This window comes from Eumetopias jubatus, unplaced genomic scaffold, assembly GCF_037043125.1.
Source record: "Eumetopias jubatus isolate StellerSeaLion01/CBP00866 unplaced genomic scaffold, mEumJub1_p1.0 scaffold_4, whole genome shotgun sequence".
In the NCBI taxonomy this organism is placed as follows: Eukaryota; Metazoa; Chordata; class Mammalia; order Carnivora; family Otariidae; genus Eumetopias; species Eumetopias jubatus.
The window spans coordinates 63,860,981-63,875,653 of NW_028274810.1; the positions used below are offsets into that span (position 1 = coordinate 63,860,981).

General features: G+C 52.4%; 1 protein-coding gene across 4 annotated transcripts; it reads left to right on the forward strand.

The window, feature by feature from the left end:
• Positions 1-6,560: 6,560 nt before the first annotated feature.
• On the forward strand, positions 6,561-14,673 carry LDLRAD1 (low density lipoprotein receptor class A domain containing 1). 4 transcript variants are annotated; one of them, XM_088022987.1, is made up of 7 exons: positions 6,561-6,581; positions 7,097-7,148; positions 8,779-8,781; positions 9,082-9,207; positions 11,315-11,452; positions 13,235-13,363; positions 14,525-14,673. In XM_088022987.1, exons 1-7 carry the CDS (start codon positions 6,561-6,563, stop codon positions 14,671-14,673), a joined length of 618 nt encoding a protein of 205 aa, XP_087879113.1. The 4 variants fall into 4 exon arrangements, with proteins under 4 accessions (XP_087879113.1, XP_087879114.1, XP_027962541.1 ...); XM_088022988.1 differs by lacking the exon at positions 8,779-8,781; XM_028106740.1 differs by lacking the exons at positions 8,779-8,781; positions 9,082-9,207.

The window sequence follows — 14,673 nt, forward strand, 5'->3', positions numbered from 1 at the left end:
CTACCACACAGCATCTTGAGAATCTTATCTTGGTCCTAGGCAAATTGTCAAGACCCTTGAGTCTCTGATTCAAACCTCCCAGGCTCCCAAGAAGGTCCTTGGATCAGGTCCCTGGTCTAAGAGACATACTAATTCAGACAGTTGCAGAGAAGGCAGTAACCACCGTAGTGAATGATCTAGGCCCAAGATTCCCAATCTTTTCACAAAACTTTACAGACCCTTTTATTTATGATACGTTTTTCCAGTAAGTCAGAAATTACCAGGTTATCTGGCCTATCAATATCGTCTCAGAGAGATGGCATGCATTATCAGCCAACCTGAGCTGCTGATCATCGTATGAAATCTATTTTTACTCTGATGGTCCAGCCAAAAGCAAACAACTTTATCCTTTGTTACTGGTCTGGCTTTATCTTAGATATATGTGCCATTTCCACTATGATTTTGAAATATATAAAATAGCTGTTAAGATTTTTATGGGCTCTTAAGTATCTTAGGACACGTATTGGGAATTATTGATCTAGAATTATTGATCTATTTCTAGACCTTTTCGGATAAAATTAACCAGCCCCACCCCACCCCCGACTTTTGGAGCAAACTATAAAACAAGTCTTATCTGAGTTCCATACCACCACACCATGGTGGGGATTTTGCACAGGTATCCTCTTCCAGATTCAGTGTTAACTATCCAACAACCACTTGAGAGCCTGAGTGTCCTGCCTTGTGCTGGGTGATAGGACTTCAGCAACAAACAAAAATGGTTGCTCAAAGTCTGGGGACTATTAATGTGATAAGGTCTATGACCAGATAAGCATAGAGTACTGTGGGAGGACGTAGGAAGACCTATGGGAGGAAGCAGTATCACAGCTTAAACCTGGAGGAGGAGGAGGGAAAGTTAAACAAAAAAATACTCCAGGCAGTGGGAGCCATGCACGGAAAGACCTAGATGCCCGAGGGTGGGGACAGCAAATTGGTTAGCAGGTTGTGGTAGAGCATGCAAGAGCGTAGCAATGGATGTGGCTGGGCAGGCAAGATAATAAAGGACCTTATAAAACCTGAACTTGATCCTGAGCACAATGGAAGCCATAGGAAGGTTTTTAAGCAAGAGAGTTACAGTGTTTTAGAACCATTCACTTGCCAGCAATGTGCAGGTAGACCAGAAGGGCAAGTTCAGAAGCCGAAGGTATCAGTTCTGTAGTAACCTCTAAGATCTATTAAATTGTATACTTATCCAGCCACACTGAAATGGGAAATTCCATTTCCTTCCCAGAGTTCTTTTTTTTTTTTAATGCCCAATACTATTTCATTTTACTTCACATGTATTTTTGAGCCCTTATCTATAAGTCTCTCTATGCCTCCACATTATTGTTTGGATGGTAAATCCTAGGACTGGTCTCAGGGGTCCTGATCACAATCTAAGTGCTGCCAAGCAGACTGGGAAGGCTGTTCTGTGGAGCCCAGGCTTCTTACCAGACTTACATTGGGCTAAATTTTTAAACCACAATGCTAGGTCAACTTACCACTATGCTCAAATTCTAGGTTTGCCAACCGAGCCTCTATGAACCCAGTGTGCTTCTGAGCCCCTCCCACCAGGTGTCCAGTTGCTAAGATTGTCATGTTTACATTTGAGTATCAACATCTGAGCTACCTTTTTAATCTTCCTTTCCTTGACTACTTGTTCTAAACTAGAGTCTGGGAGTAGAAGTATGTACAGTAATAGAGATCAAAGAGTGAAATAGTGGAAAATGTGGACTTCTGTGAGAAGCTAGCTTGTACAATCTGTGGATTTTCCGACTCCTTGGAATAATTAGGTTGGGAAGCATAGTTTATATACCTTTTCTCAAATTTGTGATTGTTGAAGCTCCATATACTTCACAATTAAGTGTTCTCTTCCTGTGATGTTGATGACTTAACTTGTTGAGAGCAAGTGTTCATAACCTTTTTCACACCATGGACCTTTTTGGCAATCTGATGAAGCCTGTGGACTCCTCAGAATCATGTTTTTAGATGCATAACACTAAATATGAAGGACTGCAAAGGAAACTAATTATGTTAAAATATAGTTAAGACATTTTTAAGATTTTGTGGTTGTGTATATATGTTCTTCTTTATTAACACATAAATAAAGGTCTAGTGGTACTTCTAGAATCTCTGTAATTCCAAAGTAATTTCAGGTTATTATTTCAAAATAACCTGCAACAATTGTAATATGATATCTGAATCTCTGTGGTTTCTATTGGTGACAAAGTCACAGGTACTGTTCATAGACTGTCGATTGTGGCCTACATTCATAGTTGAAGGAAATGCTATATTTCCGTTAGAAGTTAGTGAAAATAAAGATTTATTTCTTTCCCATCTAAGTGCACTAAACCCTTGGTTTAGAGGTTGTCTAACTTGCCATTTTTTTTAAAGTTTCTATTTAAATTCCAGTTAGTTCACAAACAGTTTTACTTTGTCATTTTAGGAGCAAAATATTTTTGTTTGTTCAATTCTAAATTATTTGGGCCTTTTTTTTTTTCTTTTTTTTACTGTTTCCTGTGTGCTTTTTATACTTGAATTGTTCTGCAACATTGGGACAGCAATAATTGAAGGCTTGGGTGGAAAGAAATTAGTGACTGATTAGACAACAAAAGCTCGATAATGTTACCTCAAGACATACTGTCATGCAGTCATTGCTGGAGCCCTGCACCTGTCGATTCATAATGCATAAGTATGTAAACTTCGATAAAATCTGGATCATCTGCATTAAACAATACTGTAATGCTATCTTGTAACAGTGTCTGCTTAGATCTCCCATGATGGTGTTTGTGCTCTCCACCAAGCCCTTTAGAGCAGTCTCACCATCCCCTTAAATGGGTGCTTACCACATTCCTTTAGGAAAGCAGGCTGGGGCCCGCCATTTCCATTCTAGAGTTGAGTAGACAGTCTGAGAGAGGAGAGACACCAGTCAGGGCTTCCCAAGTTATGGGAGGCTTAGGGGAGGAGTGATAAATGCTGAGGCAGGGACAGGCCTCACCTCTAGGCACGTCTGGAAGGAGGTCCCTGGGTCCATCTAATGGTGGTACCTGTTAGCATTCTCTAACCCAGAGTTGGGCCCTGGACTAAGAAGCAGTCCTAGTAGCTCTCTGTAATTATAAACAAACCAAGGCCTCCAGAAACAATATTGTGCCCCCAAAGGGAGCAGAACATTTTCACATATGTGCACTGATTTCATTCTAACCATAGCGCTCTGAGGCAAGTGTTCTTGTCTTCATTCTCCAGATGAGGACATGGATTTCAAGAGGCTGTGACTTGCCACCTTAAATTAGTATTAATTTGGCAGAGTTTGGATGAAGACCCAGGTCTGTCTGACAAGCTGAGGTTGGCTGATCGCATGTCCAGAGGGTTTTCCCCTAGCCACAGCCAGGCCAAGACAGAGCCCCAGACAGTAAGGTATATAGGGAAAGGTCAAACTGGGGAAGAAGGGAGAGTCAAAGAAGGCTTCATGAAGTGAGATTTTTACTTGGTTCTGGGTTCTGGGCACAAAAGATGGATTTAGAAAGGCAGAGGGAGACAGCAGAAGCCACTCTAAGCAAGTGACAAGCTACAGTCCAACAAAAAGAAATCCACAAACCAATTAGAAAAAGACAAACCACCCATAGAAAAATGAATGACAGATGTGAAAAAGCAATATGCCAGGGAGGAAATCCATATGACCAATATATAAAAAAGGGCAGCACAATACATGGGGTCGGGCAAGGCTCTCCATTTGAGGATCTTGTTAAGAAGCAGGTTCTGGTTTGGCGGTGCTGGAGTGAGACCCCCAGTTCTAACCAGCTCTCAGATGATACAGACGCTGCTGGTCTGAGGAACACACTTCAGAAAAGTAAGGGTGTAGGTACAGGTAGAGTGTGAACTTTTCAGCCAGCCAGATCTGTATCCCGGCTCTGCCACTTTTCAACTGTGAACCTTGGTCAAGTAACTTAGTGGCTGTGTGCCTCAGTGTTCTCATCTGTAAAATGGAGATCATAGTCCCCATATCCTGTGGCTGGGAGGACTAAATGAGTTCACATACATAAAGCATTTGGTACAGCGTGTGGTAAAAGTAAGTGTTCAGTACTTGTCAGTGATTAGTCGTAGCAATAATAATTACTAGAGATGTACAGATGAAACCACCCGCACCCGAAGACACCATTTTGCACCTATCAGACAGACGCAGGTGTCAGAGAGTGAGCATTTTGAGGCTAGGGAGAATGAAGATGGAAACTGTCACACGCTGCTAATGGGAGTGCAGATTGGTATGGCCCCCTGGGAGAACGGCATGGCAAATTATGCTAAAATCGAGGTGCCCCACCGTGTGATTCTGTGTGTGTGTGTGTCTGTGTGTCTTGAGAGAGCAACAGCTCCTAGAAGCATCCACGGCATATTCAGGAAACTGGTCGACTCTGGGGAGAGAAGGAAGGGAACACAACTGGGAAGAAAAGACGCCTTTGATTTTGCTAAACTTCATAGAAAAAAAGGCTAAAGCAAAAATGACTAAATCTTAACATTTGTTAACTCTGGAGGGTAGATAGATAATTATTTGTTACCTAGTTTTCCCTACTTTTCTGTAATAAGTTTTGGGGACTTTTTTCCCCCAGGGGAGGAAAGGGGGGAAGAAGGGAGAGGTTAAAGCAAATAGGCAGAGGGGACCTGGTATGGGCTTGGATGTGGAGTGGGGAGGACAGAGAGGTCCTTTGACTGGGGCGCTGCCTTTCTTCAGGAATGAATGGAAGAGGAGTTTAGAGAGGTAAGTGAGAAGCTGAAGCTCAGAGAGGTTAGCTCCGAGGTCACGCAGCTAGCAGCGGGGGCCCCTTTGGACTGTCACACCCAAGTTCCTGCTCTTGCTAGAAGTGTACCCAGGCGTGGCTCGAGCAGGCCCCAGCCAAGGCCAAGGGAGCTCAGCAGGGTTGCCCAAGGGAACCCATGGTAGACATCTCTAGCCAATCACAAAACCCTGAGTCCTGACCTCAGAACCCTCCTGAACCCCATGTTCCGGACATCCTCTATCCATCAGTCGCCGTTGGCGTACAAGATGAAATCTAGTTCGCATCTTTGGCAGATGCCGTGGGGTGTCCAGCCCACACTCCCCAACCCGTTCCACTTCAGAGCAGGTCAGCCAGGCTCGCCACGGCCAACACAGGCAGCTCGGCGCCCACGGCAGGCCAGTGGAGCCGGCAGGTCATACCCCAGCAATTCTCAGCCAATGACTGGCAAGAGCTCACAAGCACATCCCCCGCCACCCCCACCCCCCCACCCCCGTGCCCTCACCTTCACAGGGCTGGTAACTCGGAGGCACGCCTTCTCCCTTGGCTCCTGGAATTCCGTGGCAGGAGAAAGTTCCATCTGCGCATCGTGGGAACGTGCCTGATCACATGCCAGTTATGGGGTCCTTCCCTTCCCTGTCTCACTCGCCCCACTCCCCAGCTGTCGTTTCCAGGGATCACTCTCAATTAAACCTACTTCCAGTCTGGTCTTATGGTCTGATTATGGGAGTCCCCAAGATGCCCCCTTCATCTAGTCGAATCCTTTCATTTTATGGACGAGGGAACTGAGGCTCAGCAAAGGGGAACAACTTGCCCATACCAGCGCCAGTGGCAGGGCCCTCGGGAGAACCTGTTCTCTTGGCTGAGGGGTTAGCCCTTCCTCCGGGGCTGTTGTCTCCGGAGAGCTGTTCCTGCACTGATCCATCCCACCGCCACCTCAGGGACTCCAGTAGTTCATATCCCAGGGCAAAACAGAAGGCCAGTCACAGGGTAGACAACCCCTGGGCGTCAGAGGCAGGCTGCAGAGGGACCTTCCCCAGAGGCCCTGCGCTCAGTTCTGAGGTGGACATCTCTCCTGCTTTGGTCCTCCAGCCAGTCCCTTGAGCTCCCAGGGCCTTGGGCTCCTCAGCAGTGGGATGAGGCTGCCACCTGCAGGGTGGGTAGCAAGGGTTATTCAGGTGAGCAACCCGCCCGCCCCTTCCCCATCACGGGCACCATCTCTCAAAAGATGAAAAGGCACATGGCCACTTTTTTAAAAGAAAATAATTTAAAATTATATTTGCGTTTTAATTTTAGTGGAAAATGCATATTCATTCTCCACATAGATTACCTATTAAATTGAACAATAAGAAAATGATTCCTGTTTCTTAGCCACTAAAACATTAATTCTGGGTATTTCTGCCTGGATCTTCATGCAGCTGAGGGGCCTGAGAGCCCCCGGTCTCACCACTGATGTGGAGGAAAAGCAGATCCGAACCCCGCTTCCCCCTCCCCACTGTGTGACCTAGGGGCAGTTTCTTCCTCTCTGCACCTCAGGCTCTTCGTCAGTAATGTGGGCAGCAGGACTCCCACCTTGGAGTGCTCCATCAGAGGGCAGAGGGGAAGGGCCAGGCAGGAGCCCGGGAGGGGACTTCCCGCAGGGAGGGTGTGGCCAGGCCTGGCCTGCTGTCCTCCTTCCGCCAGGCTGCCCCTGGTGACAGGGCAGGAACCTGTGCTGACTTCTCTGCACAGGGCGCCCCAGTGCCGGGAGGCCGGACCTGGGAGCCGGAGGCCGGAGACATGAATAAAATCTTCCCCCAGGTACGAGCTGCTTTAAAATGGCTCCCCAACCTGGGGGAACCAACCCTGGGGCAAAGAGTGGGCTTAAGTAAAGAGGGGAGGCGCTGAGGTGGCCCAGGTCTCCCTTGCTCTGGAGGCTCCCTCCCAGGTTGTAGGGGACCCAGCGGGTGAACCGACCGCATAGTTCGGGTGGCGGGCGCTGGAAGGGGGGCCAGGGGAGGGAGCGGTCAGCATTATGGGAGGCGGCATCAAGGAAAGCCCCTCCAAGGATGAGCCTGAGCAGGTTTGAAGGATGAATGTTTGCCAAGTGGACAGTGGGGGGAAGGGCACTGCGGGCAGCAGGCCCGGTCCAGGCGAAGGTGTGGAATCGCGAATCGGGCGTGATGGGCTTGAGGCACGCAGCACACTGGCAGGCGTGCGGCCCATGATTCCACGCCAGGCTCTCCTTGACCCTTCTGAAGACCCCTTCTGTCTGGCTCCCAGAGGCTGGCCCTCGGCCCACCTAAGCCCACCCCTCCCTCTGTTCTCTTGGGCAGGGAGATGGCAATGACAATGCTGCTGGAGCCAAAGCCCTCCCTGGAGGGGAAGGTAAAGGACAGAGCTCCCGGGGGTTGGGGGGGGCTCCCTTGAGGTGGGGCCACTGCTACAGAGGCAGGAACAGGGCTCCCTAAGGCCCCCGCCATCCCTCAGACCTCTGCCTCCACACTGACGTCGTCTGCTCCTGGCTTCCTGGCTGCCGGGCTGACAGTCACCTGCTTAAGAGGGGGGGTTCTTTCACTCCATGCATTTGTTGAGTGCCTATCTGTGCTGCCTACCACACATCCCATACAGTTTCCATGATGACCCAAAGAGCTCGGGAGCCCATTCCCTGACTTGCTGGGTGACCCGGGCCATTCTCTGTACCTCTGAGGGATAAAGTAGGCGGGATCACACACTTAGTGAGCACCTACAATGTGCCACTGACTCACCATGCACCCAGGACAGGTTGCTTTGCCTTTATGCAATAAAGGAAGGAACACACATTTATTGAGCATCTACTGTATGCCCTGTCGTGGCCCACATTTGTCAATGAGGAAAGAGAACCAGAGGAAGATAAAAATAATATCAGGTATAAAGGATCAACACCTACCCCAGCACCCCCAACCCCGCCCTAGTCTGCCTGGCAGCATATGGTCTCTTTCAGCCCCTGGGACAGCTCTGAGAAGGGGTCCTATTTGGAGACAATAACAGATGAGGCAGCTGAGGCTAAGGGAGTTTGGGGAGCTTGGCCAAACTGGGATCGCGTACAGCTGGGAGGTGGGAGAGATGGATGGAGTTCAAATTCAAGTTGGGGTTCCTCTGCTGGCAAAGTGCCTGTGCCCTCATTCACAGCTCCCCGCCGGCCCCTGCTGGGCATGGTTGTGGGACAAATATCCTCCTTACCCCATCTGTCCAGGGAGGGCCGGCGCTGAAGGGCTTCTGAGCTCCAAAGAGGGGCGTCTTTGTGGGCCCGGGCCAGGTGCTGCCAGTCCTGTCTCAGGTCCCTCCTGGGACCCCCCCCCCCACACCCTGTGCTGCACAAATATTTGAGGAACAGCTGCTTGAATGCTCGGGCTCCACGCTGTCTCCCTGGTTACCTGAGTTGGCCCTGTGTTTGCCGACCAGGGAGCCACCACCAGCCCTGTGGGGGGGGCGGGTTTTCAGCTCAGTTCCCCACACCCTTGCGCCAGGCCTTCACTCCTACACACTCTCCCTTGAATGCCTTCCCCTGGCACCCTCCCACCCCTGCCTGTGGAAATCCCACCTGGGCTCCTGGCACCCCTCCCTCCGGCACCCGCGGCATTATAGCTGAAACCTTTAGAGCACTGTGTGCCAAGCACTGTTCTAACCGGTTCACTAGCTTAGCTTAGTCCTCTCAACAACCCTAAGGTAGATATTATGACCCCCCCCCACCCACCTTTCCACATGAGGAAACAGACGTAGAGAAATAAAGTGACTTCCCAGTGTGGTCCAGCTGGGAGTCCAACCAGCATCAGCTGGCTCCATAATGGACGGTCAGTTGGCATCATTCAAAGGTTTTGGCATCGACTCGTGTCCCAGCTCTGCACGAGGTGATCTGGACCTTTTCTTCTCTGAGCCTCAGTTTCCTCGTCTATAAAATAAAGGTTGTTTTTGAAAAGTAAAAGCAATTGCTACCTAGGGCCTGCTTTAGCTTTTCTCCAGGCAGTGGCTCACTAAGCAGGTGTCCATTTCTCCTGGCCTCCTGAGGAGAAGTCCTCAAAGGAGGACAGTGGGATGAGGGCCATGATGCAGGGATTCGGATGCTCATCCCAACTGCTACTCACCAGCCACTGGCCCGGGCGAGGGACGGGTGCTTGGTGGAGGTGGGCCCACAGGCAGAACCAAGAGCATCATAGAAGGCTCAGGAGACCCCTCCTCCAAGGCGCCCTTCCTGCCCCCAACCCCGCAGGTGGGGAGGCGCATCTGTAGGGGGAGGCAAGGGGCATCCCTGGTGGCCACTGGTTTCCCACCCTGCACGTAGGCTGCGGCCCCCTCTGCTGCTCGAGCAGGGGTGCTTGCCTCTCGGCCTTCTTGCTGCTCCTGCTGGTGACTCTCGCAGCCCTGATCGCCCTGGTCACCATCCTTGGACTCCCACCGCGCACACCAGGTCAGTGTGGTCCACAAAGGGTGGTCCGGGCTTGCTAGGAGGGGATGGGGACCACAGAGTGATAAGGAACCCTAACGCTGCTGGCTTCTCCACGATGAGACACATCCAGGACTCTGAGCTGCCATTTGCACGTCTGTAATATGAGTTATTGAGAGGACCCCGCTCTGATGTCACCTTCCTCAGGAACCCTTCCCTGACCCCCAGGCTGGGCAGCGTGCCTTGGCCCCCACAGCCCCCACACTTCCTGGGGGGTGCCGTCCATCTGTGTGTCTGCCTCCACCAGAGGACAGGGCCATATCTGGTCTATCCCTGCAGCCCTGCCTCATGGAGCTAATAGTTTGGAGATTAATGGACATTAATCAAAGAAGTCCATTAAGGCAGGGTTAATAGGGGCTCTGCGAGTCTTGAACAGGGGCTCTGACCCAGGCTAGGAGTCAGGTGGGCAGCTTGAGAAGTGAAAGGAAGCGGGACCATGAAGAAAAGGTGGGCACTGGTTAGTGGAGGGGCAACAGGAAAAGCCTCCAGGCACAGGGAAGGCCTGGTGCAGAGTCCCGAGGGTGGGAGGAAATGTGAGGAGGAGACACAGGAGGCCAGTGGCTACGAGGGCTAGAGCAGTGAGCAGGGCGGGTGCCCCGGGCCTCAAAGGCTGTACTGGGGAAGGGTCACCGTCCAGAGCGCCATGGGCAGGGGCTTCAGCTGGGGTTGGGGTGTCATTTCTGAGAGATGGCTCTGTAGCCAGGTGAGGGGTAGAAAGGGACAAGGGGGAGCAAGGGGTAAAATCCACAGTACTCTACACCCTTGTGCAAGAACATGGGCACCGAGTGAACACGTGAGGAGCTGCACTCGTGCCCGTGTGTACACACACGTGCGCCCATGAGTGTATGTGCACGTCTGTGTGTGCATACCTGTCTATATGAGAGTGTGTATCGGTGTGCATGAGTGTGCACGTCTGTGTGTGTGCATGCGTATCAGTGTGTGTACGTACGTGTGCCAGCGGGGATGTCTCTGAGACTCAGCCCCCCTCCCACTAGCCGAGACTGCTCCAGGAGGTGAGAGGTGGGTCCTGGGCACCCAAACACACCTGCGCAGGCCCGAGCCAGGGTGACTGCCCCATCTTGTCTGCCATTTTCTCTCCTTTAATTCTTTAGAGCAGCCCGGGGGCAGGTGCCCCTCCCAGTGGGATGGAAGGGAAGATGCTCAGCTGCCCACCATTCCTGGACACTGGGGAGCCAGCCCCAGCCTCGGGGAAGAGCAGGGTCAGCGGGCCTGGGCTATTAGCCATGTGACTGGGCCTTGTACCTCTCTGAGCCTTACTTTTCTCATCTGTAAAATGGGGCTAAGGATGACACCTCCCAGAGCTATTTGGGGAAACAGAATACAAATGTCAAAGTGCTCTGCAGCCTGTAAAGTTGTGCCCCAATGTCAGGATTGTGGCATAATGGTCCCCAGCCAGCCCCAGTAGATTGCTTCTGACAAGCTGACCTGGCACCAGGAACTCCACCATTATTAAAACCACTGCATTGGGCGCCTGGGTGGCTCAGTTGGTTAAGCGACTGCCTTCGGCTCAGGTCATGATCCTGGAGTCCCGGGATCGAGTCCCACATCGGGCTCCCTGCTCAGCGGGGAGTCTGATTCTCCCTCTGACCCTCCCTCCTCTCATGCTCTCTCTCTCTCTCATTCTCTCTCTCAAATAAATAAATAAAATCTTTTAAAAAAAATAAAATAAAACCACTGCATTGACTGGAGCCCTGTCCTCAGGAGCTTCTGTGAGACTGTCAATAAGCTCTCAGTAAAGGAGGGAACCGTGAGTTACTCTGCACTTTCTGTGTTCTAAGGTTATTCACACAAAACCTTGTATGTAATCTCCCGAGCAGTCCTGTGGGGTGTGTGCTCTGGTCTCCATTGTACAAAGAAGGAATCTGAGGCTCAGAGAGGTCAAGGCACCTGCCCAAGATCACACAGTCGGCAAACGGTCGAGTGGGGCTTGGACCCAGCCCAGTATCCTCCTGGCCACCCCCGCCCCTTGGGCCAGCTCAGCGTGGGGCCGAGTTACAGGAACTTGTGAGCACCACTCTTGACCCTCTGCGGTCTCCGCCTGCCAACTCAGGGGCCCAGATCTGTGTGACGCTGACGAACAGGACAGGCTTCCTGTGCCACGACCGGAGGAGTTGCATCCCTGCCAGCAGGGTCTGTGATGGCATCCGCACCTGCTCCCACGGCGAGGACGAAGCCGAGGCCATGTGCCGTGAGTACCTGCTCAGTCTTGCCCTGCCCCACGCGGACCCTCCAGGGCCCGTTTGGGGCCACCCCCCGCTCCAGTTCTCCCTGCAGCCATTCTAGAGCTCTAGTGTCCCCAGACAGACCAGACGCCTTCCCGTCCCCAGGCCTGTGCTTGTATGGCACCCCAGCGAGGAACAGGGGTCCTCAGCCCAGCGCAGGCGCAGGCACACGTACATGCCCACGCTAGGAAGGCCTTCACTCCGCACAGCTCCCCTCCCAGAGAACCCATATTCATCTTTCGAGGCAGAGTTCAAGCATTAACTCCACCAGGAAGCCTTCCCTGACTCTCCAAGTAGGTCAAGGTCCCTCCTTGGGGCTCCCATAGCCCCGCTGCTTCCCTGTGTCCCAGCCGGACCCACATTGGCACATTTGCCACCCCCATCAGACCGTGAACCCCTCGAGGGCGGGCCTGGTCTGCTTGACCTGGGGTCCTCTGTACCTCGCAGAGGAGTCTCTGAGATGATTCCCTGAACGGACGATGGAACAAGTGAATGAAAGAATGAATGAATGAGTGAATGAATGAATGAGTGACTGAATGGGTCCCAGACCTTAGAGACCTGACAGTGCCCAGGAGAGAAAAGCCCCGGCTACATGGGCCTAGGCACTTTCCACGTAGGAGGGAGAGAGAGTCTGGGGAGTTGGAGCGGGTGGAGTGGGGGAGTGGATGCGGGAAGGGTCACTGCATCATGGACCTTCTAGACTAGAAGAGACGTCAAAGGTCATCTAGTGCATGTCACAGCTCATGCCCAAATGTCTCCTAACAAACCCACCTAGCCTCTGCTTGCATATTCCTGGGATGGGGGGCTCACTACAGCCTGGGGCAGCTGCTCCCCTCATCACATGGTTTTCACAGGAGTGTCTCCCGCGGACTGAGTTTAGAGCTGTCCCCCTGTAGTGTCCTTGATTGGTTCCAACTCTCTTCCCTCATCTGAACCACATTTGAATCTATCTCCCGTGATGGTGGCACTGCATGGATTTGAAGATTGCTTTCCTGGCCGCCATGAGTATCCTCTTGCCAGGGCCACACTCCACACTGCTACGGTCATGCCCCTCGGGGCTGGTTTTCTCCACCCCACCAGCACACCATAGGACACACACCAGCTGCCCTTGCCCCCCTCTTCGGTCGGGCTCTAGAAGCATCCGTGACATTTCTGGCCAGCCCTGGCTAGTCCAAAGAACAAAGGCTTTTCCCCTCCCAAAGGCCTCTCGTCATGTGGCCTGAGTTTGTGTTCTTTTTTGGTAGCGCCTTTGCACCACTGCCTAACACAGAACCCACTTTCAAGAATGGTGCTCTGACTCCCTCTCTCACAAAGTCTGTGAACCCACAACTTCTGCATTCTGGCGCCCAAGTGCAAGACTTCACATTTATTCTTGTTACGTTCCTGTTGGAGGAGGTTTCCTGGAGGTGAAGGAACTTGAGCCTGGCCTTGAAAGTGGAATGGTTTTGGAGAGGTGTCAGAAAGGACATTTCTGGAGGAAGGAATAGTGCAAGCAATGGTGTGAGGCGGGCATGCCCCAGAGCTAAGCCGGGAATGAACGAGGGAGATGCCGCTCTCCGGCCCATCTTGTTGGGCAGACAGGGAAAGAATCCTCCTCTCCCCTTGACTTGGCCTTCTCCCCAGGAAACCTTCTCCTGTGCCCTTCTCCTTGTGAGCCCGGGTTTAGGGGTGGCCAGGACAGTCCAGCTCCAGATAGACGTCTGGAGGCCAGATGTGGACTTCCCCCTGCTTCATCTGTCCCACTGTAGGGGACATGCCCCAGAGCCTCCCCAGCTTCCTCGTCGCCCACTGTGGAGACCCGTCTTCCTGGATCTATTCAGACCAAAAGTGTGATGGGGCCAACAACTGCGGGGACTGCTCAGATGAACTGAGTCCAGGTACGGGTCTGGGCACAGGCTAGGCTGGGGCAGGGGGCTAGGCAGTGGCCAAAGGGCAGAGCTTGACCAGAGAATCTCAGAGGTTCCCCTGCCTCCCCTTCTTGCATTCCATGAAGAAGGTTTCCACTGCTGCTTGAATGCCTCCTGTGGTGGAGGGCTTGCTACCACTCCAAGTGGCTTCTGGAGGCTTATTCTTCTGTGGTGGGACACCTACCTTCAAGGGCACGGATGAGAAAACCAGGGCCCAGAGGGTCATGCAAGGAGTATGTACAAGGCCAAACTGGGATTCAGCATGAGTTTCCCTCCTCTCCTCTGCACCTCCCAACCACCCTGTGAGGAAAGCAGGGCAGGAATCACCAGCCCCAAACTTATATGTAGGTAAACTGAGGCCAGAGCAGAGAAGGGACTTCATAGAAGAAGGGGTAGGAAAAGAGCAGGAATGTAAACCCAGGTCTCCTGCCTCCCAAGTCTGGAGCTCTTTCACTGTCCCAGACTTTCCTTTCAATTTCTTCCCCATTGTTCAATCAGCAAAACATGTGCCGAGCACTGGTACCAGTGCCTGGTGCCAGAAAGGACTCAAACATGTGTCCAACCCCCGGGACTAACATCATGCTGAGGCCAAAAGGACATGCTGGGGACCTAGAGAGGGGTTTTTTTGAGGGGACGGGTGCAGGTAAGAATCAAGGGAGACTTCTTAGAAGAGGCGGTATTCGAGCAAGCTTTAGAGAGTGGACAGGTTTCAACAGGCAGAAGCTGAGCATGCAGGAAAGCACACTGGGGGCCCAGGGTACAGAGCAAAGGAGGGAAGTCTGTGAGGCATCCTCAAGGAGCCTGTCATAAGTCGGCTGGTGTGGCTGAGTCAGGGTGAGGGAGGGAGGACAGGCTGGGGGAGAAAATATGCTCCCCTTAATATCCAAACACTGGCCGTGTGCCTGGCCCTTGGCTTATCTTCCTTAATAACAACCTTGAGCCGAGGAGGAAACCGAGGCCCAGGCAGGGTGAGAGACTTGCTTGTGGTCACACAGCCTGTGATTTGGGGAGTCTAGATTCTCTCTGCCACAGGGGCGTGAGGAATACAGTCAAGCCGTGTCCGACGGGGTGGGGCTGTGGGGAGCCAGGGCTGCTCCGGCTACAGCAGCTCCCCTTCCGCTGTGCCCACAGTGACCGCGTGTCCGCCCTGTGGCCCGGGCTGGTGGCGCTGCCCCTCCACCGTCTTCGGGTACTGCGGCTGCATCCCCAGGAGCCTCTGCCGCGACCTCGTGCAGCACTGCTCCGACTGGTCGGATGAGTACTCCTGTCCCGGACCCTGA

What these genes read in the sequence shown, in the direction of transcription:
- LDLRAD1 (XM_088022987.1), top strand. Translation starts at nt 6,561, where the DNA reads ATGAATAAAATCTTCCCCCAG. An exon ending in ACTCCCACCGCGCACACCAG is followed by an intron (nt 9,208 to 11,314) that starts GTCAGTGTGGTC and finishes CTGCCAACTCAG; the next exon opens with GGGCCCAGATCTGTGTGACG. An exon ending in CTCAGATGAACTGAGTCCAG is followed by an intron (nt 13,364 to 14,524) that starts GTACGGGTCTGG and finishes CTGTGCCCACAG; the next exon opens with TGACCGCGTGTCCGCCCTGT.